The 24640-nt window shown below is 39.1% G+C and overlaps 1 protein-coding gene across 1 annotated transcript in view; it reads left to right on the top strand.

Annotated features, from left to right (window-relative positions):
* MRPS9 (mitochondrial ribosomal protein S9) overlaps positions 1 to 24640 on the top strand; it is a 55469-nt gene that overhangs the window by 20229 nt on the left and 10600 nt on the right. The window contains exons 3-8 of the mRNA XM_054973842.1: positions 5596 to 5658; positions 5744 to 5774; positions 7002 to 7081; positions 13521 to 13606; positions 15276 to 15351; positions 17530 to 17698. Of these exons, the coding sequence (XP_054829817.1) occupies positions 5596 to 5658; positions 5744 to 5774; positions 7002 to 7081; positions 13521 to 13606; positions 15276 to 15351; positions 17530 to 17698 (505 nt within the window). The remainder of the gene's footprint in view (positions 1 to 5595; positions 5659 to 5743; positions 5775 to 7001; positions 7082 to 13520; positions 13607 to 15275; positions 15352 to 17529; positions 17699 to 24640) is intronic.

Here is a 24640-nt window from a genome sequence, read left to right as displayed (position 1 = left end):
GGAGCTTTTTACTAGTGATTTTATTTTTTAAGAAATAAAGTTAAGCTGTAAATTACAAGTGTGTGTCTTGGGGAAGGGTGGGGGGAACCCAGCAAATTGATATATAACTCCGCAGAAGTCTTCCAATTGCTTTTTAATTGGTATTATAGACCGTGCTCTGAAATCAGGATGTTTTATTCTCCTATGTGTGAATATGCAGTATGAAGTTTCTCTAATTGATTCGCTTTGCCCATTCCATTTGATGTATCATTTTTCACAATATTTCATAATTTGTGCTCATTTCTAATGAACAGAGTCGTTAGGACAGGCATGTCTAAGTACAACTGACAGCTAACATTAGGTGCCAGATGCAGTTTATAAAGCTATGTAGAAGTGTAGAGAACAGTTTAAATAAATTAGCACCTGTACATTAGTCTCACTTGCTAGTAATTTATAAGCGAATCAGTAGAGATGACATTTAGGTAAGTCATTGATCAAGTTAACAGCTGCATACCCGCTGCCCAGCTGGGATACCTAATTAATAGAGATTGCAGTCCTGACCTAGAGCTTTTCCCTGAGTTGAGAATGTAATCCTTTTATTTTGCGATTTCACTTTTAACGTATGGAATAAACAATTTGCCTTAGTTTTTGAACAAGCAGATCACTTGACATGTAGGACATTACCCTCAAAGTACTCCCAGCCTACTTATAATAATAATTTTACTATCTATTAAATGCAGTGACAGTTTCCTGCTTCATCTTTGTCAGTCTAATTCGAAAACTTTCTTATTCAGACTTACCAAGAAAAGTAAATGCTGCTACTATATTGAATTAATATGTTGGCACTGGGGCTCTTCAGAGGAAGGAGTAGGCCAAAGGTCTTGGTTGATATTGACATGCAGATGACTTGTCTAATAGTTAAATGTAAAACAAATGTTTTTAAGAAACTGGTCCCATTGACAAATGCCTTTTGCCAAGGGTAGTGGGAGATTGTTCTCTTCCAAAAAATGTTGTGGCCTAAAGCATATTGATTAAAAAGAAAAAGAGAGCTTTCTTTCCAGCAAGAGCATATTAATTGTATATGTTACAGGTTCACTACTAGTGAAGATTTAGGATATCTTATGTTGTTTAATGCCAAAGTACACCATAGGTTGGTTTAAAGAAAGTCTAAGTCTAGGAATAAGAGCATTAACTTGAAAAACCCTAGCTTTGGAAGAGAATGTTTTATCTGTGATACCCCAGTAAAAAGAGCTGGGAAACATCTCAAATTCTGACATACCGAGCTTTCCTAAAAATCTTATTGCTAGCGTATTCTCTTTCTGTACACAGTCTTTAAAATAAAATGCAAATCATAGCGCACATACTGCATATACATATTTGCTAAAAGCATCACATATCTGTGCTGGTTATCTGTATTAAAACAATTTCTTGAAGCCCCGTAGCTTCTTTTTAAGCAATGCTATACTATGTAGCATATGCCAGTTTCCATAAAGGTGTATTTGAACCACAGGGTTGAATTTCAAGGGTTGTTGGAATGTACCATTAATATTATTTGAAATAATGGACAAGAATGCTTATTTCTCTGCTAATGATTTAATGTTAATGTAATAAGTACTTTCCAGATTTGGTTCTGAATATATGAGAGTTTATCCATAACACTTTCTCCCCTTGCAAGTGACAAAATACAATAGCTAACACATTTTGAGATTCCTTTCCTACCTAACAAAGAATTGGTTCATGGTAAGTCTGAGGCCCTATTCATATCTTGGCTACGTGGTTGCTGCCAAACAACTGCTTATGCATGTTGAGGACTCCCTGTTGTAGTTGTTAACCATGCAGATTTCCCGGAATCACTTGCCTTTTCTTGGCAGGGCGTCTCTTATGTCTATGATAAGTGGTGCTGATGTGGAAACCTACATAGGCATATAGGCCTGACTCTTCCCTGCAAAATTTTAGGAAGCTCCATGTTACCTCAATATCATATGAGTTGGAACCAGACTAAATGATTCCACTGATTCTCCCCTCCCACTCAGTTGTTTTTCAGAATCCACTATCTCCCGGGAGCAGCATGATCTTGAGTATCTTGGTGGCAGTAATAGGCAGGAATGTGTTTTTGAACATCTGGCCCTGTTACGTAGGATTTCCAGCATTTTCTCAATACTGGGCCGCAGTCTAAAGATTCACATTTGGCACAGTCTTGCACTTAAGCAGCATGGGTTTTACTCTTATTTCATCTGATGGCAGTTACTGGAATGGCATCAAATTTGACATTTGAAGTTGTCCTGAATTTATGGTTTACCTATTTCAGAGCTGTCCTGTACATGCAGAGGTGCCCTTTGGAAGCTGCTGTGGCTTTTGTCATCTCAAAAATGTCAAATTTTTGAGCGATTGAGAGGCTAACTTGGTCTGGATCTTTCCTATGTGTGGATGGAAGACCACCTGAAACTATACACAGCAGGGAGTGCCATGATGGAAGAAAGGTGGAAAATAAAATGTAACATTGTTTAGGCCTCAGGTATGAGGGTAAAAAAGAGCCATGCAAGAACATCTATGTTATCATTATCCTGATGCAAGGGTTGATGCTGGTGGTGGCTGCTACCAGGTTCCTCAAGACGGCACTGCATGTTAAACTTTTATAGGACAGCAACTGTAGATTTTCTTGTCTTGCCAACCTAGACGAAAGAGAGTGCTGGCCATGAATATGCCACAACTCAAAATAAAACTTGAAGCCTGCATCCACCAATAGAAAACTTTGCAACTGTGAATGTTTAATACAGTATACTATTAAAAGTTGCTTGAAGTGCATGCTTAAAGTGAACTATAGTAGTTTGCTTGCAGATAAGGTTTTCAAGGAGATTCAAAGTAGATTCCATTTTGGCAGTATGGCTAGAGCTCCAAGAAGGAACCAGGGTTGCCTTTTAAAAGTCTAATGTAAACAGAATGTTCTTAATCCATGGCTTCATAGTTGCCTTAGGTTACAGTCCTAGACACACTTACCTAGAAGTAAGTTTATTCAGAAGTACTTCTGAATAAACATGCATAGGATTAGGCTGATAGTCTTGTTTTGTGTCTGCTTAGGATGTACACAAAAAATAACCTATTTTGTTACAGTTATGGACTTTTTGCTTTCATAGCTGAGATTAATGTTTGAATCAAGTCAAGCAGGCTAGTAAAGAAGAGACTTCTTAATAAGTACACATACTTAGTCCCAGTATTTGATAATATATTCTTTTCATATGTTATTTTTTATGGTATTTAATATCCATTGGCTCACAGTGGGTTTTCCTATTGTTATTATAATTAATCCCCATTTGTTCACAAATGGATGTTCACCTACTCTGTGTGGTTTATGTACAATATCCCCATTGACTAACAAATGGGAATTCGTCAAGTGCTAAGAGAAATAAAGTACCATTTCATAAAATCAAGCTAATCCTTTTTGTTTGCTGCTGAATTCTCAGAATTTCTGTTTAGAATGCCAATAGGGTATTAATAAAGTAATAGGTGAAGTCTTTATACACTTTGCGCATATTAAGTGGGTTGACAACATTGACAAACCAATCTGTGTCTACAGAAAATACATTATCAGCACGTAATAGCCTTGATTTAATGTAACTAGCAATGAAATGCTATTCTTCAGAGAGGAAAATACTAACTGCAGACTTGAAATTTATTTTTCAACATTGTGCATGCAAAAAAAAGTATTTGTCCAGCATATATTTCTATGTAAGAGTTCAAGGGTCAGGCTCATAATATGTTTAATCTTGAATAATGTTCATAATATGCTGAATTCCATTTATTTATTACGTTTGTACCTTGCCTGTCTTTTGAATATCAAGGCAGCATACCTAGATATCCCAGGTGGTTTTCCACCACCCATGAATGGACCAGGTTCCAACCAGCTTCATCAAGTATGGTGTTCTTACACAGTTTAAAATAATTAACTGGAAATGTAATTCATGACTATTTAGCTATTTATCCAGTTCAACATATCTAATGTGCTAATCTTAAAACTACATTCTGATCACCCCAGTGTTCTCTATGCATTGTGATACACATACGGAGTCTCCACACATCATGATACCTTTTTTACATTCCAAGTATACCTGGCATTGTAATGAACACGTGAAGGATCTCAACCATTGAACTTAAGTGGAATAACTTCTATGAACATCAAAGTTTCTGTATGGTTGACGAGCTGTCTGAGTTAGTGCTGTTGACTTGAAAGTATATTCTATTAAAAATTAGTGGGATTTGCTACTAAGGTAAAATATTTGCGATGAATTTGGAAATCCATTGAATCCATCTTGATTTAATTCATTTATTTAAACTATTATCTCCTTGGACTCAAGGTACACTTGTTCCTTCTTTCTGTAACTTTGAATGATAAGGTTTCTCTCATTTCTCAAAAACTCGTAAGATATTCATGAGAGAAATTGCCTAATGACTTTTTGGCCTTTGGGCCCACTATGTTGTAAAGGACTATGTATAACTTTTTAAATGAATAAAAAGATGGCAGCCAAGGATAGGATCAACAGCTTCTTTTTCAGTAGTGGTGAAGACTTCTGCTGGCAGGGAGCTTTCTGCCAGCAGAATGTGGCCTTCTGCCAGAGGCAAGTCTCTTTGCACCCCTGGAAGGCATTTGGTATTAAAGGAAGGCAACAGAAATGTTTATAAAGTGCAACATTAGTGCAACAGAAATGTTTATAAAGTATTTATAGTATAAGTGTGTGTGTATGAATTAACATATAAGATGTTCATTCTTAACAGTAAGATAAGCTGAGATTGTTAAACAGCTATATGGAAGTTTTATTATATTATTACAAGCAGGGAATCCACAGGGCTTTGCAGGGGTTCTCTGCAGCCCCTTTCCACAGTATTTTCTCTCTCCTCCTGGCAGCCACATACCCTCTCCCATTTCTCTGCTTCCTTCTTCCCACTCACCAATTCCCTGCCAGCCCCATGCCAGAATTCATGTCCCCCAATCAGCCATTAAACTCACTGTGTGACCTTGGCCAGTCACACGCACAGGGTGCTTGTGAGGAAAGAAAATACAGAGGAAAGAATAGAGGAAATAGAGGAAATAAAAATAGAGGAAAGAACCATGTGCTGCCCTGAGCTCTTTAGTGAGAGGTTACTAGTTGTTTTAGTAGAAGGATGGAATCTAATATCAAAGGCATCACAATAAGTAGTAGATTTAAGGACTTGAGGAAAAGATAATAGGAGTAAGTCTGTTCTTTTCTGGCAAAGCATTGTAAGCCTGTCTTGAAAGCCCATTCAGCTTTATATGCATATAGTAGTGCTAATGGAAGGAAATGTAAGTACAGTGAGGGCGAATCTTTTACATGCGTAGCTGTGCTAGTAGAAGGTCTAAGCACGTGGAGTTCATAAAGTGTAAGAACTAACGCTGATGTTAAATGTTACCAGGGTTGATAAGTAGCAAAAGATTATATAGCTTACATCTTGCCTCTTAGCCATCCTTGTACATCAGTGAATTGTGTGGGTTAGAATTTAAATTTGATATTAAAGTTTCTGGACATGCTAAATATTTTGAGAATTTTATTTTTTAACACTTTATAAAATGGAAGTTATAACTAATGAAATATCTGCTTGCAGAAAGCCATTGCCTACCTCTTTCCATCTGGTCTGTTTGACAAGCGGGCTAGACCTGTAATGAAGGTAAGAACCATATTCAGTGCTGTTGATATCAAGACAGATGTGTTTTATCAGTGCACTAACTTTATTTTATTACATTTTTAAACAGCATCCTACTGAAATATTTCCAAAGCAAAGCGGTAAGTGGAGACCAATAATGTGTTAAAGTGCAGTTTTGGGATATCTGTGTACACACATACGATTTTTATATTCCCTTCTTTTTTCTTTAATAAGGAAACTAATGAAAATATCATGATCTATACTAGGCAGTTAGAGCAGGTGACATAAAAACAGTGGTATTTTATAGTGCAATCCTAAGGGGAGTTACTAATAATAATATCTTGAATGACAGTTTTTTCTGCATCTTACCTTACAGATCCCAAATTTGGCATTTAGAATACTGTGAAATCTTACCTTGAGAGTGTTACATTTCTAAAAAACCTATATTCTAAAAACCTGCCGTCTATGCTGCTGTATCTCTACATGTAGATTTGCAGTTGGTGCCATTTTAAGGCTGCATTCCCAATATCTAAAGCAGGTGTATTTAGAATCAAGTCCCACTTAAATAAGTGGATCTGGAATCTGGCTTACTCATGCAGCTGAATGAGATGAAAGAACTATGAGGTGATAGAATGACCATGCCACTTCAACCTGCAGTTACTGGATACTGTCTATACCTTATATGCATAGGAATATTTAAAGATCTGTCACCTGCAGTCTGAATTGGTATGGTCCATTCATCACTTTAGAATTGTTCCTCTTCCTGTTCCTGCATTCGTGGACCGGATCTGACTTCTTGGCTCCTATTCTTAGAAAGAAAGAGCACTTTAAAAGGCATTGCCTTTGTTTCTTCTCCTTCTCCCACATTCCTTTAGCTTGTTTTGAGTTGTAAATCTTATGCAAATGTTTCATCTCTCTCCACCATTAAGTACTGTGGGGCTAGGAGGGTGGACAGTCTTCTCCCTCTGGCAGTGATTGACAAGATTGGGGGAAAGTTCAGAGTGGGGGAACCTCATGTACATTTTCAAAAGCGTAACAGGCAACAAAGTTACAGGAGGAATGAAGATGTGGTAATTGTCACATGCAAAAATATGTGCTTAAATCATCTCTAAGTCTTGGTTGATTGGTAATAAGCTGAAAGTGAAGAATGAGAAGGTTAGATCACATATCAGTCAGGTCTGTTAACCTTTAAGTATTATTAAGTAGTGGGATAAATTATCTGTTGAGGTTTCGATGTGCAAACCACTGAATGGTGAGTGGTGAAAAACCCTCAAGTGGAATTTTTAGTCCTATATAAGGAAGGTGTTGAGGGCTGTAGCTTATTCTAGATATTTATAATTATTATAATTTTAATATCTTTTCTTTAGCAATCCAGTGGGATGAGAATGGTCGTCCATTTCACTTCCTTTTTTACACTGGCAAGCAGGCATATTATGCATTAATGCATGTAAGTTGTGATTTTTTTTTCATGGTTCAAAATAAAATTACTTTGGTATAATGTATATTCCTAGGTCATTATGTTGTTCCTAGGGAAAACTAGTTAGCAGTTTAAGAAATTACTATCTTGTTTCCTTTTAAACTATAGTTTGTCTTCTAGTTTACTATATCTATATCGTTTCAAAGATTTCAGTTATGATAAGTGAAAGTTCAGCAACAAGACTGGAGTTAAATTCAAAATCTATTTTAAATGTTTTCAAAGAAACGTCTAATGAAAGGCTTGTTATGGAGTGCAGAGGTTTGTTTTTAAAATGCTACACAAAGAGAAAAAGAATGGAAAAGAGACTCTAAGCAGAAGATGATGTGGGCAGGAAGAGAGTTCCACACACAAAAAGGCCAACCAATTTCACCAGTTCCTTATTTCTGACCAAGGACTTCCTTCTCGGGACTCTGTAGGAGCATAGAACATTTTCTGTGTTTATTTTCCTATAGAACATTAAAGCAATCATTTTAGGATGTTTGGTGCCTGTAGCCAGGAGCTTATTCTGTCTCATTTGTAGCTATTTATCATATGACTTAATTAAAGTGCAACCAGCTTTCTGCATCCTGAATTAGAGTGGCTGCTAGTAACCACTTGTTCGATTTTGCCAACCCTCCCATCTGGTGGAGGCACTGTTTTATTTATTTATTTTATTTTATTTATACTCCACCCTCCCCACAGATGGGCTCAGGGCAGCTAACAACATTAAAAAAATACATTAAAAGTCAAAAAAACCATAAAAGCAATAATTTTTAAAAAGTCATTAAAATAGTCCAGGAGCCGGCTATTTAAACAAATATTGGGAGTCCGTATACGGGCACAGCAGATGGCCGAGGGCAGCCCCAGAAAAAGTGGTGGTCTTGGAAGGAGGACACCTGCTGGCACTCAGCCAAAGGCCCGGCAGAACATTTCCGTTTTACACGCCCTGCAGATCTTTTAGTTCCGTCTTTTAGTCCAGTCTTTTAGTTTTCTGAATCCAGCCAGACAATCTTAGTCTGAAAGTGGAGGAAGAACGTTTCTATTAGGCCTTTGTCAACTAATTTCTGTACTTTGTCACCCTGAGCTTGTCCTCCCTTGCCTTTCCCAAGTAGCACACTACAGGACTGTGCAGCCAGTGAACTTTCCCCCCTCAGATTTGGTTTTTTGCTATATCATAGACTGTTCCTAGCCTTATTCTTGGGCTACTGTGCTGATTCAGTATGATGTCAATTTTTCCATGAGATTTTAAAAAGAGACTGACAGACAAGTACAAGACTGCCTCCAGTCACTAATTGGGTACTGAAGGAAATACACAAGTGGATAACATTTAAGGTTTTGTATAGTTGGCCAGCAGCAAAATAGGCTGTACAAGATGAACACTGCACAGTAAGGTTCAGGGATTCTTGGAAAAATTTTCTATCGCTGTTTGTAATTCTAACTATCAAATATTCACATTCACATCCAGTATACTTTATTGGCTGCCAGCTGTTGAGAGAAACAGCCAGAAAAGCAGGCCTTACATAACCCTATAATGTGTTTTGTTACTAAGGTTAAAAACTCCAAATGTGTGTTCTTGAAATAAATAACATTTTCATGCAGTTTGCACCGTATGTATTGTTTGAAGACCTTTAGAGAAAAATTGTTAGCTTTCTGTCAGACTGAAATGTATACTAATAATCAGAAAAATTAAGTGCCCATGTTTGTACTAATAACTTTTTTTTGTATGGTGACAGTATCAAAATCTGTTCCCCTCATTATCTATTTACTGAAAAAAGCTGCAGTCACATTTATTGGACTTCTATAAAAAGATAAGCTTTACTGTTTTTTTTTTCAAGAATGATCTGGTGTGTGTTTGTGCTGTACACACCCAAAGGGACAAAATCCCCACTTGTCAGGTACATTTATTTCTGTAGAGAGAGAAGAGAAGAATTATTTTTTCTTTTGGTTGACCTTGGGCAAATGAGCTTCTTGCCCTGGCAGAAATGAAATGAATGATAAATGTAGAGTGTGTCTTTGCTGAGTAATGGAGCTGCAGTGTAGGCTTTCTAGAGAGGTTTTCTACTGCAGAGCCTGAGGCAGCCTGAGGACCCCTACTGTTCATTTAAATAGGTATGTCAAATCTGCCTCGAAACGCCGCTGGTTTGATCTGTGGTAATATTTGTGAAGGTTCCATATGGACTTGAGCCCCCTGCAGTGCTAAGAAATAATGTACAACGCTTCATGGTGCAGACGCAAATTTTCTCTGAAAAGGGATGCAGCGCTGCGTTTTAGCTGTCGGAGGGGATGATGGAGCTGACGCGCTAGGCCTGTCAACTTGTTACACGGATGGGTTGCACGCAGAGAGGCTGTGGAAAATCTGTGCCTTTTAGCTTTTCTACTTAATCACGGTTGTAGCATTGCCTTTAGACTGTATGCTACATTAATTCTCTTCCTGCCTTCTGCCTTTCATCCCAAGTTTCACGGGAAAAAAGTAAAGCATGCAGGTCTTGTAAAGGAGCCTTATCAAAGCAGCTGTCATCTGACAGGCTATTTGCATTTGTTTTGGCTGAAATGGAGCAACCCAAGGGCAAGATGTTTTGTTGCATTCCATCATAATGAAGAAATTAATTTTTTTACAAGGAGTGCAACTTTATTGGTTGCCTTTAAAAAAGGTATGTAAAATTTTCCTGAGATGGAACCTTTCTCCAGGAATTGCTCCATTTCCCACTTGGTTAAGCCTTCCTCACGTGAAAGCCATTTGACAAACATATGTAATTTTTATGATATTTGTAAATTTCTTCATTAAAAATAATGGTGTAAATAGTTTTGTGAAATAAAATTTCTAATATTCTGAAGGAAATCTAAAATAGGAATACAGAGAATATTATTAAACATGTATAAAAATTAGACAAAAGCTTGATTGGGGCCAAAGTTCTACATAAAAAGGTAAATGGAAAATTGTACATAATTTTTGTGTGTGTCTTACACAGCCTTCTATAATTTATAACATATTAAAAATTAATGAAGTTTTGCCTAAATGTATATTTCCTTGCTGACTTATCAGTTTTTATGAATTCCTGTTGAGGCAACTAATCTGTGCCATTTTGACAGGTAACTATAATATCTTTCGTTAGATATCCTTGTAATGCCCGCACAGACTAACATCCATCTTCAAGTCCTTTTCAGATATGGCTTGAATATTAAGGTTTATTATAACTTCAGTGCCTTTTCTATTACCTTTTTCTACATTTATCTCTCTCCTTGTTGAACATGGTTTTGTTTGGGGAACACAAAATCCAGAAGTTTGATCCAGAAGTTACATTTGAATCAAATGCATACTGAGAAGATTTAACCATTCAATTCCTCAAGCTTGTCTAAGAAGGCTTTAAATATTGTGCACACTTCTGGTATGGAAGTAGTATGAATGACCTACTTAAAATAATGTGGGAAAGGTGACACATTTCCATGCTGACTATGTCCAGTTGTATGTAACATATTAGTGGATCTCTTCACACTTTTCCATTTCCCAACAGTCATCTAACTTAGAATGTTAAACAAAATTTAAAATATACCAATATAAGTATGCTATTTCCAAGAAAGAGTAACATAGAATTTCGTATCTAGTGAATTTTAGATATTGCTCATGTACAAACTTCTTCATTCTCCCACACACCCACTCCCAAAAGAAATCCATAGCAAGAAAGCTAGCTTTAAAATGCATGGTTGTTCTTCCAGGATGTGCTTCAAACATTCAGCCCTATAATTCCTGCATTATTTAAATCTGCTTATCTTGTTAATTGACAAAATCAAGGGTACAGTCCTCCTGAAGTATGATGATATATATATATAGAGAGAGAGATTACAAATCTCTTATAAAATCTACTGTATAATAGCTGACAATTGTAAGGGATACAGACATGTTTTGCTTCTGAAGAACATCAGCTGTGTGTTTTGAAAACAGAAAAGTTTTTTTTAAAATGTTTTAGATGTGAATGTTTGCCAGGTGATCTTTGCAGATTCCTATAGCTTTGCAAGATTGCCTGTATCATTATCTTGTCCTGCAGATGATTTGAACATGCCCACCTTTATTGCTATACACATTTATAAATTTAAGAACCACCAAGGTGTTGGAGAAATGGAGAAAAAATAAAAATGGGGGGGGAATTATTAGGTAAAACTTCTTAAACATTGTCTTCTGGTATATTTTTCAGAGAAAACCTATTTTAATTGTAATGTATCTGCAACTTACAAAAGAAGAAGTAGATGTGGCAAAGATAAAAAGAAACTCCCCTTCTAGGCACTGTCTTCTGCTCCTATAAGATTGTATTGTTATTGCTACTTTGTCCTAGGCAAATCTATACACATGATGAAGATAGAAACTTGAAAATGGCTGGGCTCTTATCAGGAGAATTTGGACAATCATTCTCAAAATTTATCCACAGTTTGCAAAAGTGCAACCACAACAATTTGAATAAACTAAAAATTTCAAAATGTATTCTGAGGCAGAAAGTAGCTAATATATAATGCTAATGGAAGTAGCAGTCAAGTCTTAACGCCTTTAAAACCATCATGGAATAAATTGTCGTGATTCCATTCTCTGAAGCTTTCTGAATCTTGCTTAAAATTGCTTAAAAAGTTGCTTAAAATTGGGGCAGCATGCTCCTTTCTTTCTGCATGTCCTAAATTACCATTCTTGAGAATGAAGAACCTTGCAAAAAAGGTGCAAAGTTCTTAAATAGCTTTGGGGGATTTCCCGGATTCTGGGTCAGCCTTTCCAGAGAAAACATCCATTAGAAATTGTGTCCTTTTCTAGGATTTCAAATTCTAAAGAAATTTTATTAGGCAAGAAATGAAATTACCTATCTTTTGGCTTTTTTTACAGTGAAGGGGAAATCGTGTTATTTGAATCAGTTTCTTAGGTTCATCTTTTCACAAACCAGGTCTCAGTCCCCCTTGTATGATATTAATTGGACCGTGTCACTGAGACCTGGAAAATCTTTTGCCCAATAGTTTCCATTATTCAACAAGGGACACTAGTGTACAAGAAATTGCGGGGGCGGGGGGGGGCAGAATCTTAGAAATACTTGAATATGGATTGTGGGCTTTTTAACTAGCTTGAAAATAAACTCTTGGATTCAGAGAAAACAATTGGTTTGTAAATTCAGTAGTCTGGCTGTATATCACTTGAGTAGCAATATCACTTTGTAAGTGTGTTTACCACATTTTGTTCAGACAACAATTGGGATAACCCATTCTTCCTTATTGCTCCCAAAGCTCACTGTGCATGCAGTGCTGCTTGGCTGGCTCTGTGTGTCTGTGTCCAGCTTTTTAAAAACATTGAGGTATTAATGTTTGATAGAATGAATGGGTGTGATGCACTTTTAAGAACAAAGCAGATGATGACAGCCTGTATCAACCATGATCACCGTTTACTTGTTACAACTGAAAGGATAAAACATTTTATTTATAGAGCTTGGAGACCCTAAAAAATGACCAGTTCATCTCTGTCCCTCATCTGGTGGTAACCATACTAATTTTTGTTCGTTTGCACTTTTAAAAAGGAGGCAAAGAAAAGTTTATTGAATATATTGCAAGAGGTAGAAGGCAAATGTAACAGTTGCAATTCAAATTTTATTCCTAGATAAGAAAAAAATGTGATGTGTGAGTTGCTAGTTTGAGAAAGTTCAGTGGCAGGCCAAAAGAGAAGAAAATAACCGTGCTGTTTCTTTCAGACATTGGGACGTATTTTATCAGTCTTGTTTAAGTAAAATGGATTATGACCTAACCTAAAACTTCTTTCTGCTGAGATGTCCTTTTCTCTGGTGCAAAATTTTATGATTCCATTCTGCTAAATATAAGGTCTAACCCCATATGTGAACTTACATATTTCTCTGGACAAGATTAATTTAGGTACTCACAGTCACACAACAATATATAACTTGAATGTAATTCAAAAAGAGGTCTGTCTCACATGGTTCCAGCGGAAAGAAGCCGTGAGTGACTCAGTGGTGGATAATACTTTGCAAACACCCAGTGTCAGTTCCTGGGATCTCCATTTGGGAATGACTGTTCTCTCGTTGAATTTCTGGAAAGCCATTGCCAGCCAAAATGGACAACACTAAGTTAGATAGATCAGTAGTCTGTTACAGTAAGAGAGTTCCATATGTTCACAGTAGTATGTTTGGATTAAAATAGGGAAAATCATTACCAGTTTGGTTATATTTTGCATTTGGAAGTGCATTTTCTAAAAAAGAATCCATTCGTGGTTATTCAACTTCAGATTGCTTTACAGTGGGTTTTTTGGCAGAAGATACATAAAATGTGTTCTAGATCAATTAGTAATTCAGATAAGAAGTCACCTTTGCCACAATACTGTTTCCTTACAGTTGGATTCTGTTTGGTGCTTGGAAATAACTGGTTCTCTCCCTTGTACTCTTCCTATTTGTTCTAGGAAATGTATGGTAAATTACTGCGTATTCAGGAACACCAAGATCAAATGCATGCTCGAGGATTAATTCCAGAGATCAAAAACTGCTTGTAAGTTGCCTTTGAGAACGTAATGATAGTATTGATAGTGTTGCAGAGAGGGAATGTGAAGCAGGTGCATTTTTAATACGATTAAAAGTACATCATTCTATGGGGTACCATTTTCCTGGAAAACCTGTAAACATAATTTTCATGACAACTCTCTTTTGTGTGGTTAGATATGGTGTGTCTTTAACTTTCTTGTTATTTCTCTCTCCCTCTGGGTATGTAATGCTGCCATCAGGAATTTAATTCCAACCCGATTATTAACCTTTCCCATAGTATTGTGCCCAAGCTCTTAAGACTCCTTGGTTGAACTATGTGGTCCTGAGGATGCAGCTGTTGTATGGTAATAGCATATAACTCTAGGTTCAACATTAAACAAAATAAAATTTTATTTGTTAAAGAAGCGTATTGATTTCAGGATGTTTAGAAACTATTCTTCAGTAAATAAGAGTATGTTAATAACTTCCAACTGAGGTGTCACAGTCTTTCATTTCACAATCACTCCTCTCTCATATCCTTTCTTCAGAATTTACTTTGTTCAATCTTTATTTTGCTCTGTTAAAGTCTCTCTTATAACTCAGGTTTCTGTCAGCTTCTTCTCACACTCCTATAACAATATTAGGATTTGACTCCTTCTAGTCCCAGGAGCAGAAGTGGAATTGAGAGAAATTGCCCACTGCTGCAGAATTTTAAAGCCTTCACACCATTTTTATGTTGGAAGGCCTGTTTTGCATCTGTCCTTAGCCAAATGACCACATAGCTGGAACTCAAAAATACCAAATAAGTTGCATTAGGTATTAAAAACTGATTGCCTTGGCTTCACCAAAGAGTGAGATTACCTTAGGACAAAGGTTTAAAGAGGACTAGTTGAAAAAAGGTGATTGTTAAAATGGAGGGTTCAAGATGCGTCTCTCAGAGAACAGTATATTAGTACAATAATGAACTGCAGGCTAAAGGGTAACAGAAATCAGAAGAGAGTGGGAAGGCTCTGGGACTGACAGGCAGCATGAATCCTGAAGTCCTTGATGATTAAGTTGGAAGATACTGAAAAGAATGGTCAAGGCTTTCAGAACAGGGAAGTCAGAGAAGGATGGAATAAAGAGAGAATAGCATCAGATCTGGAGGGTGTTCATCATTCCTCTCCCAATGTTAGATGCATACAAGATCTATGAAGCACACTAGCTTCATAGGCTTGCCTTCACAAGGCCTTGGAATCTTTGTTTTAAAAATGTGGCAAGTCCTCTAAGCGAGTCAGTAACTGTGCTTGAATAAACCAACAACTAGCCTGCCTTGCATCAAACCAGATCTCAACATGGTTTTGCAATCTCATACGTCTTTGGTTTTATGGTTGTAGTCTTGTTTCTGTTGAAAACTTATGTACCAGATTTCATTGCGTTACAAGTACAAACATTTAATGCTTTCTGTCTTAGAAAGCTGTTGAAGATGAGTCTTAAATGCTGTCTAGAAAAATATCTCTTGGTCTATTAAATTATAATGTTAACAGCTACTACTTTTTTGTTTTGTGTTTTAGGATATTAAGTTACTAAGTGTAACTTTGATTTTCAGAGCAAAAAGTATATTTCTAAATGAAGTGTGACTGTATGTGTGGTCCTTTGCAATCTAACTCTAATTGCATGATTAGTTAAAAAGAGAATACATGTGATATTTTAAACAGCAACCTGATTGGCAGCAGATGGCTGATTAAAGAGGAATTGGAAGAAATGATAGTAGAAAAACTGTCAGATCAAGATGTGAGTAATTAATCTCCTTTATTTAATGAACCCTGTATCCTAATGGAACAGCTACTAGTGGTTTTAAAAATTCATTAAAATATGTCCTCCTTGGAGACAGGGATTATTCATGTTTTCATGTGTACTCCATATATGTATGTGCATGTTTATACACACAGACCAGTTGATTCCTTTCACCTAAACTTCATGAGTTCCTTAAGTTGTCCATAATAATATAGGACCAATGTCTCAAGATGTCCATAATAATAAATCATCAAATAAGTTTTGTATAAAATCTGGTTACAGATATTAACATTTACTAAGAGAAAATATTTTTTTTAAAAACAACCAACCCTCTACACTTCCCTTTCCAATAAAATACATGTATGGGCATCCTGTAACCTTCCCATTTCAACAGAGAGCCACTTCTTTTGTAATCACGTCACAGAGAAAGAGCACATTGATTTTATGTGTACACTGGGTTAGATCTCACAACCCTGTTCTCTGGAGCATGACGCCTCAATTAATGGAAAGGAGTGGCAATAATTTCATTTTCCTGTGTAAGAAGTATAAAATGTCCCATCCTATTAATTTCAAAATTCTTCTGCTATCTGGCTGTAGCACCAGTTCAATCTAAGATTCTCTCTGCTACTGTGAACCTAGAAAATACTTCTCTTCTGGTTTCTCTCATTTGAGTACTGGCATATCCTCTGTTCCCTGATATTTCCAGCTTCTTCCCACCTTTGGCTGTCTCCTGCCCTGAAGCCCATCTTATTTTCCACTTCAGTTATTTTTAGCAACCACAAGCAACTATCCATCCTCACTTTCCTGCCCAGCAAATGCAGATTGGGTTGCTTCCTCTGCAGCTTATCTCAGGTGATCCTCCTGGTGAGCTAGGGTTTTTCTTCTTCTTAGCCTACTCCTTTTCTGTCTCTCTGTCCAGGATGTCTTTTGGCCACTCTCCTCATAACCATATAGTTTTATAACAAATAACAAGACATTTGGACTGTCTTTCTGAGAGAACACATTGAATGCCATTAAAAAGACCACCCCCACCCCCCACATACACTCAAGATCTTGTCTGTTAAGGGAAACATAGTCAAGAATATATTGTCGAAGGCTTTCACGGCCGGAGAACGATGGTTGTTGTGGATTTTCCGGGCTGTATAGCCGTGGTTTGGCATTGTAGGTCCTGACGTTTCGCCAGCAGCTGTGACTGGCATCTTCAGAGGTGTAGCACCAAAAGACAGAGATCTCTCAGTGTCACGAAACGTCAGGAACTACAATGCCAGTCCACAACAACCATAGTCAAGAATGTTATATTCTCTATGGCATTATGGCTTGTGTACGATGTATGATTTTTCCTTTGCTGCTAAATCAGTGTTTAGTGGGTGGTTCTTTTCACTTTGTCAATGTGCAAGGTGGATTTCCATCTTCTCAAAAAATATTTGCCATTGTGAGGAAGGATTTATACCAAAAACTACCTCTTTAATTTCTTGTTGCCAGGGGGGCCCACAAGGCATTGAAATAAGACTTCGTAATAGATATTATCAGTGAGGCGTTTTACTTTCTAATCACATGTTCAAGATGGAGGTAAAAAGCACACAGAAGCAAAGGATAATTTATTTCAAGAGGTTGCCCTTTAAGTCAAGTATCTCTTGAATTTTTGAAAAGCTTGATTGTTTGGTTTTTAAAGGAAATCGTAAACATTAACTCCAACTGAACAACCAATGGAATAGACATACTATTTCTCTATGTATTATGAAATATAATCACCTCAGAAGTGGCATTTAGGAAAATAAAATTATTTCCATTTAAATGTGCGTATCAACTTACTGGAAATGAATTGGAAAGTTTTACCCCTTGCCATTTTTCAAAATACATTCTATTTCAAGATCCACTAAATACTTCTTTTAAAATTAAGATGAACTTCATAATCCTGTGTTACAAAGGTGTTGGTTATATTGTGAACAGCAGATTCATTTGTTCTAGAAAAAAAACAGTGAAGTATCTTTATTCGCATAGAAAATGATACATCTGCATGTTGTTTTGAAAGCAGCATGCAAATTCAGAAGTGTCATCCTGTCAAAGTTATCAATAAAGCAGAACCAAAAAGATCAAGCATGTAAAAATAGATGTTGTTGGCAAATGCAATTACACTTGCACCCCCACCCCTTAATGAATTTTTATTGTCTCCAGTATTTGCAGTGTATTAAACTGCTCGAAAGATTAGTGACATTGCCATGCTCTGGCATCGAAGAAGATTATGTGCTAAAATTCCGCAAGCAATTACCTGTACAATCCAAAAACTATATAATTGAACCCTTGAAATATGATGAGCAAGGAGTGGCCTTCAGCACTGCAGAAGGTAATTTGTTTTTGTTTTTTCCTAATGGGGCTAGGGAAGTATTTAGGGACTGAAATGTCAAATGAGCTCCAGTGTTGGCCTGGCTATCCATTGCATGACATTTAGTTTTGTGGCAGTTATGCACTAGGTAGTGTATTCTACTCAATGCTGCTGTATCTGTTTGATAATAATAACATACAAGTGGGGGATAGTCCCGAAGTGGGGAGCATCTCTTTCCCCTGCCCCACTCTTTCCCTTCCCTGAAAATCCAACTAGCCCCTCCCCCTTTCCCCTCTTCCTTCTCTTTTTCTCACCCACCAACCAACTTACCTCTATCTGCCCCTCTATAGTCAGGTTTCCCTCCGTCTCTCTCCCTGGCAGCCTCTCCCTGGCAAAATTCTGCACAGTTCTAGCTGCTGGGCTATGCCAGGCCCACTTGCATGGTGGGGAAGCCACAAGGAACTTTCAGGAGGCACCTCATATTCCCCTGCAGTTCCTTCTTTTCTGCCTCTTTTTTAAAAAAATTTTTATTGGTGAGTACATAGAGTATTATTAAATACAGAAATTCCCCGTCTTATCTAAATTATATCAGCCCCCACCCTTTCCCCCCCTCCTTATTGACTTCCAACAGCTTTCCAACCCCTAACCCATCTTATTATTTAAATTACTCTTAACTATAGTTTTTCTAAATCTTATATATATTGTATCACTTATTCTAAGCATATTCAAATTCTTCTATATCTCCAATTTTCTAATATATCAATCTACATTTCACTGTTTAAACTATCTATTTTAATACAATTTTTTATTACTAATATTAGCTTAGATTAGTTAATAACTAAATTTCCCCATTAATGGTAAAGTTACTTCTCTCTCCCCTTTATAAAATCACATATTAATAATTCTCAAACTGCCACAGTTCTCCTTTCACATCCCATTTTTTTCTAGATATTGTTTCAGCTTCTCCCAGTCTGCAATGTATTCTCCTGGATCAAGATCTTTCAATTTTCTTGTCATTTTGTCCATTTCTGCCATGTACAACAATTTGTAAATCCAATCTTCTATAGTTGGTATTTCTTGCACTTTCCATTTCTGTGCGTACAAAAGTCTTGCTGCTGTAATCATATAAAATAGCAATGTTCTATGCTGCTTTGGAACATCTTCCATTCCCAAGTTCAGTAGCAGCAATTCTGGGTTCTTAATTTATTTGGGTTTGCAACACCTCATTAATTATTTTAATTATATCTCCCCAGTATTGCTTAGCTACCTCACAAGTCCACCACATATGATACAATGATCCTTCGTGTTTTTTACATTTCCAGCATTTATCTGACATATTTGCATTTCCAAGCGCAATCTTCTTAGGCGTTAAATACCACCTATACATCATTTTATAAACATTCTCTTTAATATTGGTACAAGTTGAAGTCTTCAAAGTATTTTTCCACAAATATTCCCATGATTCCATTGTTATTTCTTTATGAAAATTTATTGCCCATTTCACCATCTGGAATTTGACTGTCTCGTCTTCCGTATGCCATTTTAGAAGTGTATTATATATTTTCGAAATGTCTTTTTTACCTTCTTGTAAAATCACTTCTTCTAGCTCCGAGTTATTCAGTCTTATTCCTCCACTTAAACAGTCTGAGTTGTAAAGATCCCTGATTTGCCTATATTGAAACCATCCATATTGAGGAGATAACTCTTCTTGTGTCTTTATTTTTAATATTCTATGTTCCATCGACGTTATCTCTTTATAAGTTAAACATTGTTGTTCATTATAAACAGCTCTCGGGTCTATTACTTCATATGGTACCACCCCTTCTTTTCTGCCTCTTGATACCCCACATATCCTTACCTTTCTCTGCTTCCTAGACTCCTCCCACCCACCAAGCAACTTGTCATTTTTTACCCTCCATCTTCAGCTATATTTATTATTTATTTACCACATTTATACCCCGTCTTTCTCCACAGTGGGAAGTCAGAATTCATCATTCTCTTATCCTCCATCTTATTCTTAGAACAACTAACACCCTTGAGAAGTAGGTTGGGCTGAGAGAGTGAGATGACTGGAGGTCATCCAGTGAGTTTCCATGGCAGAGTGGGGATTCAATCCAGGGTCTCCCAGATCCTAGTCTGAAATGCTAACCACTGCACCACACTTCATTTTGTGAGGTGGTTGCTTTTGACAGTAGTAAACAGCCAGGCCTTGGTGAGACATGCAAGTTGCATGATCGCAAATTGACTGTGGCTGCTACCAGGCCTGGCTCCAATGAGTCCTCTTTCAGACATCAAAAGAGCCCTGGGAAGGCCCTCCCCCTGCTTTTACTGACAGAAAGTGAGACTTGAAGACTGACAATATTGTTGGAATTGTCTAGAGATGGCCACTGAGGGAATTTATTTTTAAAGATACAGGCACTGCTTCTATTATTTCGCAAGGTTAACCTCCAGTTTATGAAACCTATATATATATATGTATATATATATGTTCTGCAAACATGAGGCGTTTTTCAGGTTTGTAGAAAGGTCTGTTGATCTACGCTCTTCCTGTGCAGTCGCACATGGGGGGACTGCCCACGTGCAGGCCTGCCGATTCTGGAGATTTCCAAAGCTCTAAAACGCCGGGGACCGCTCTTGCCTCTCAGCACACATGCGCAGCTGTCTTCCCACCGAAAATGGCCCCTTAAGAGGCAGAGCGCCCCCCACATACCCTCAGTTTCTCTTTCGCCACCGGTAGTTGAGGTTTCCAGCTCTTCTGTCGTCGCGATGTCAGAAACAGCTCTTTTCAAAAGATGTGAGACCTGCAGTCGAAAAATGACAAGGTCAGATGGCCACTCGAGTTGTTTGTGCTGCCTAGGGGAAACCCATAACACTCAGGTGTGCAAGCACTGCCGCGCCTTTACATCTAAGGCCAGGGCTGAACGGGCGGGTCGTTTACAGGCATCTCTCTGGAAGCGTGCGATGGCAGCTACAGACTCACTGGCAACGGCACCACCATCTGCCTCATCTGGTTCCACCTTCCGACCTGGCCCGGGATCAGTGAGCTCCAGGACTCCACGTTCCCGCCCTTCGCCGAGTCAGTCGGAATCGAGACCCACTGAGTCGCTCGTCACCTCAGCACAGAGCTCGTCGGAACTAGCGGTCTCCAATTGGAGGCCTTCGGTTCCAAAGATTTCTCAGAGTCGACTGCCCTCGACGTCGACCGCCATCTCAGCCTTTCCTTGAGGAACTCCAGATCCGAAGGTTCCCCGGAGTCGAACACCTTCGGTTCTGAGAACCACCCCGACATCTTCTCAGGAGGCTCCCTCTTCGGATCCGAGGCCCTCGGAACCACCTTGGATGTTGAAGTCAGGGGAACCCAACCTGGAGAAGAAATGAACGAAGCGAAAGCACTCATTGAAGCACGATAAAGCTGTGCTAGAAAGTATTATCTCTGCTCCCCCTTCAGTTCCGCCTGAGACAGTCGGTTCTGACCCACCAGAAAAAAGACATGGAGGGTCTGGAGACCATCATTCACCTCGGAGTTCCCTTCGGGGAGCGAGTCAGGAGGAGGATGTAATATTGATCGAGAAACCTCCCACTCCATTGGGACGCCCTAGATCAACTTCACATGAATCAAGGTCACCCATGTCATCTGGGAGCCAACAGGGCCAGTCCAGCCACCAATATAGCCCCCATTCATACAGGAGCCGGTAAAGGGAAGACCAGCTTAGTGATGATCCAGCCATCTCCTACTACCGTAGAGAGGGCTCATCTTTTTCCGACCGCCCATACAGGAGGGAATCTAGGTCTCCTTCCCTGCAGGCCTATTCCTACGATGACTCGAGGCGAACACCACATCCATCTGAGGTCAAGTTTCCGAGGAGCCGTACACGGCATAGTGACTCCCCCCTGTCCGACTCTCTGGATAGAGAAATTGGCCCTTCGGAGGATGCATTGCCCACCGATGATTTTAGGGCATATAACGAACTCCTCCAGCGCATGGCCAAAGCAGAGTCCAAGTTTACGGACAAAATATTACAACATATTTACTCGGGCTCCATGCCTACTGTAGCCTTCCCTTTGATCATTGGCTTTGTTGACCTCTGGAAAGCGTTGAATTTGAAGCCTGCATCTGCACTGGCTACCAACTGGAAGGTAGAGAATCTCTACCGTTTGAAAGATGATGCCCATCCATTCCTTTCTGCTCATCCCCCTCCATCTTCATTAGGGATGGAGGAAATGCAGGCAAGACCCAAACAAGGGTCAATGTCAGCTCCTGCCGATAAAGATAGCAGGAAAATGGACACGATGGGGAGAAAATTTTACACCTCGGCTGCATTTGATATAAAAGCGAATTATGTGGCAATGATGGCCCCATATCAACTTCTGCTATGGAAGAACGAGGTGACCTTCATCCCTAAGGTCCCTGAGGATCAGAAGATCTTCTTCAGGGTAATACAAGAAGAAGTGACCCGCCTTTCCCGCCAACAGGAGTATGGCAGACACTTCTGCTAGATCGTTGCTCTCTGCAGTGGTCCTACACTGCTACGTGTGGTTACGAATGACCGTGCTCCCGCCTGACACTAGGAACAGGGTAGAGGATCTCCCCTTCAAAGGAACTATGCTGTTCTCTGAAAAGACAGATGAATACCTTTCCAAGAAAAGGACGGATCATCTGACTGCTCGTTCGTATGGGGTACTCCATCAAGCTCCACAACAGTCCTCCAGGCCGTATTATAGGTCTTACAGGGCCCTGACCCGTTCTTCGGAGTCAGGTTGAGTGCATTCTGGGGCGAATGGCGTTCTATTTCCTCTGATGTTTGGGTTATGTCTATAGTTCAGTTGGGTTGTAAAGTTGAGTTTCTGGAATTACCCTACTTATGTCTCCCTGTCTTCTGAACCTCCTCAAACTGAGGTATTGTCAGAACTTTCTGCACTGTTGGACAAAGGGGCTATTGAGGAAGTCCCAAATACATCCTCTTGGTTGGGGTTTTACTCTAACTTGTTTATGGTTGAGAAAAAAGATGGGGGGGGGGTCTAAGACCCCTTTAGATCTCAGGAACCTGAACAAACTAATTAGGGTTCATATATTCAAAATGGTCACTTTGCAAGTGGTCTTAACTCTGTTACCTTTACATCCCTGGTTTGCAGTCCTTGACCTGAAGAACGCTCACTTTCAAATCTCGATTTTTTTCAGAGCATAAAAAATTTCTCCGTTTTACGTATAACAGACCTGTGTTTCAATACAGGGTTTTACCTTTTGGATTGGCTACTGCCCCGAGGGTTTTTACAAAATATATGGCAGTGGTAGTAGCACACTTGAGACTCCAGGGATGTTGTATCTTCCCATACCTGGACGATTGGTTACTGGTAGATGCTTCACCAGAGGATGTCAATAGACAGGTTTCCCTCACCCTAGCACTTCATTAATCAAAAGAAATCGAAACTGACTCCTTTTAAATCCCTCCAATTTATTGGAATCATTCGTGATGGTGTCAGAAATGTAGGCTTCTTACCCGAGGAGAGAGCTTCTAATATTAAGACTCTCATTGGCAGATTAAAGAAATGCCATTTCCAATCTGTTAGATTTCTTCAGAGTTTATTGGGGTGTATGGCTTCTACTACAGCAGTTATACCTCTGGCTAGACTGTTTATGAGGCCATTACAAATGTGGTTCAATTCTTCTTTTTCTCCTGAACGAGATTCTCAAAGTAGATGACTATCAGTTCCTAGGAGAGTGGTGAACTCCTTAGAATGGTGGTTGGATGATTCTAACCTGTTCAGAGGAGTTGAGTTCGGTTACAGGCAGCCTCACCTCTCCGTCACTACGGATGCCTCACTGTTAGGCTAGGGGGCTCATTGTGAGGGGTCATATGCCCACCGTGTGTGGTCTGATTCGGAATGCAATGAACATATTAACCTACTTGAGTTAAGGGCAGTTTTATATGCACTGATCTCCTTATCAGATGCCATGCGGAACAAGTCCATCCAGATCCTGACGGACAATATGACAGCGATGTTCTATATAAACAAACAGGGTGGCACAGCGTCAGTGTCTCTTTGCACCGAGGCAGTAAAACTTTGGATGTGTGCCATAGAACATTTGGTGTGGCTTCAGGCAGTGCATATCCCTGGGGTGGAGAATTCAATGACAGACCATCTGAGCAAGCTCCACAGGGACAATCACAAATGGTCCCTTCAGGACAAGTACGTTCTCCCTGTCTTCTCCGAGTGGAGGTTCCCAAACATAGATCTCTTCGCATCAGAAGAGAATTGCAAGACCCAGGACCTGTTCCACAGGAGGCGTAGTCCTAAAGTCTCGTGAGGATGCATTTCAACTCGGGTGGTTGGGTCACCTGTTTTATGCATTTCCTCCGTTTCCACTTCTGGCCAGAGTCCTCAGCAAAATCCAGAGGGACAGGACATCTGTCATCTTGATAGCCCCGTTTTGGCTGCGTCAACCGTGGTTCCATACCCTCCTGCAACTTCAGACTCAGTCGCACAGTCTTCCGATGGTTCTGGATCTCTTGTCCTGGAGGGGGGTCCTCCACAACATCAAGAAACTCAGACTGACAGCTTCGCTGATCAGACAGGTTTTTCCTTCGCCACAGCAGTGACTCGTGTGTTACAGAATGCTTGACAACTGTCCACCAGACAGTCTTATGCGCTAAAGTGGGACAAATTTACTGTTTAGTGTCAGCAGGGGGGATCAGATCCTTTCCTTTCTTCTCTACCTGAAATTCTTGACTTTCTATGGGAAATCAAGCAGAAGGGGTTGGCTAACAGTTCTGTAAAGGTGTACCTAGCGGCTATCTCGCTTTTCACCCTCCTGTAGACCAGAAGTCGGTTTTCTCCCATTGTGCGCATAAGTTGTTTTTAAAAGGGTTTCCCCCTGTGAGGGCCATTGTTCCACAGTAGTCATTGCCCTTGGTTTTAACACGGTTGATGTCCAGACCTTTTCAGCCCCTGGCCGCATGCCCC

This window comes from Eublepharis macularius, chromosome 3, assembly GCF_028583425.1.
Source record: "Eublepharis macularius isolate TG4126 chromosome 3, MPM_Emac_v1.0, whole genome shotgun sequence".
NCBI classification, from domain to species: domain Eukaryota; kingdom Metazoa; phylum Chordata; class Lepidosauria; order Squamata; family Eublepharidae; genus Eublepharis; species Eublepharis macularius.
Note: the sequence above shows the minus strand (reverse complement) of the source record. Positions and strands in the feature narration are given on the sequence as shown.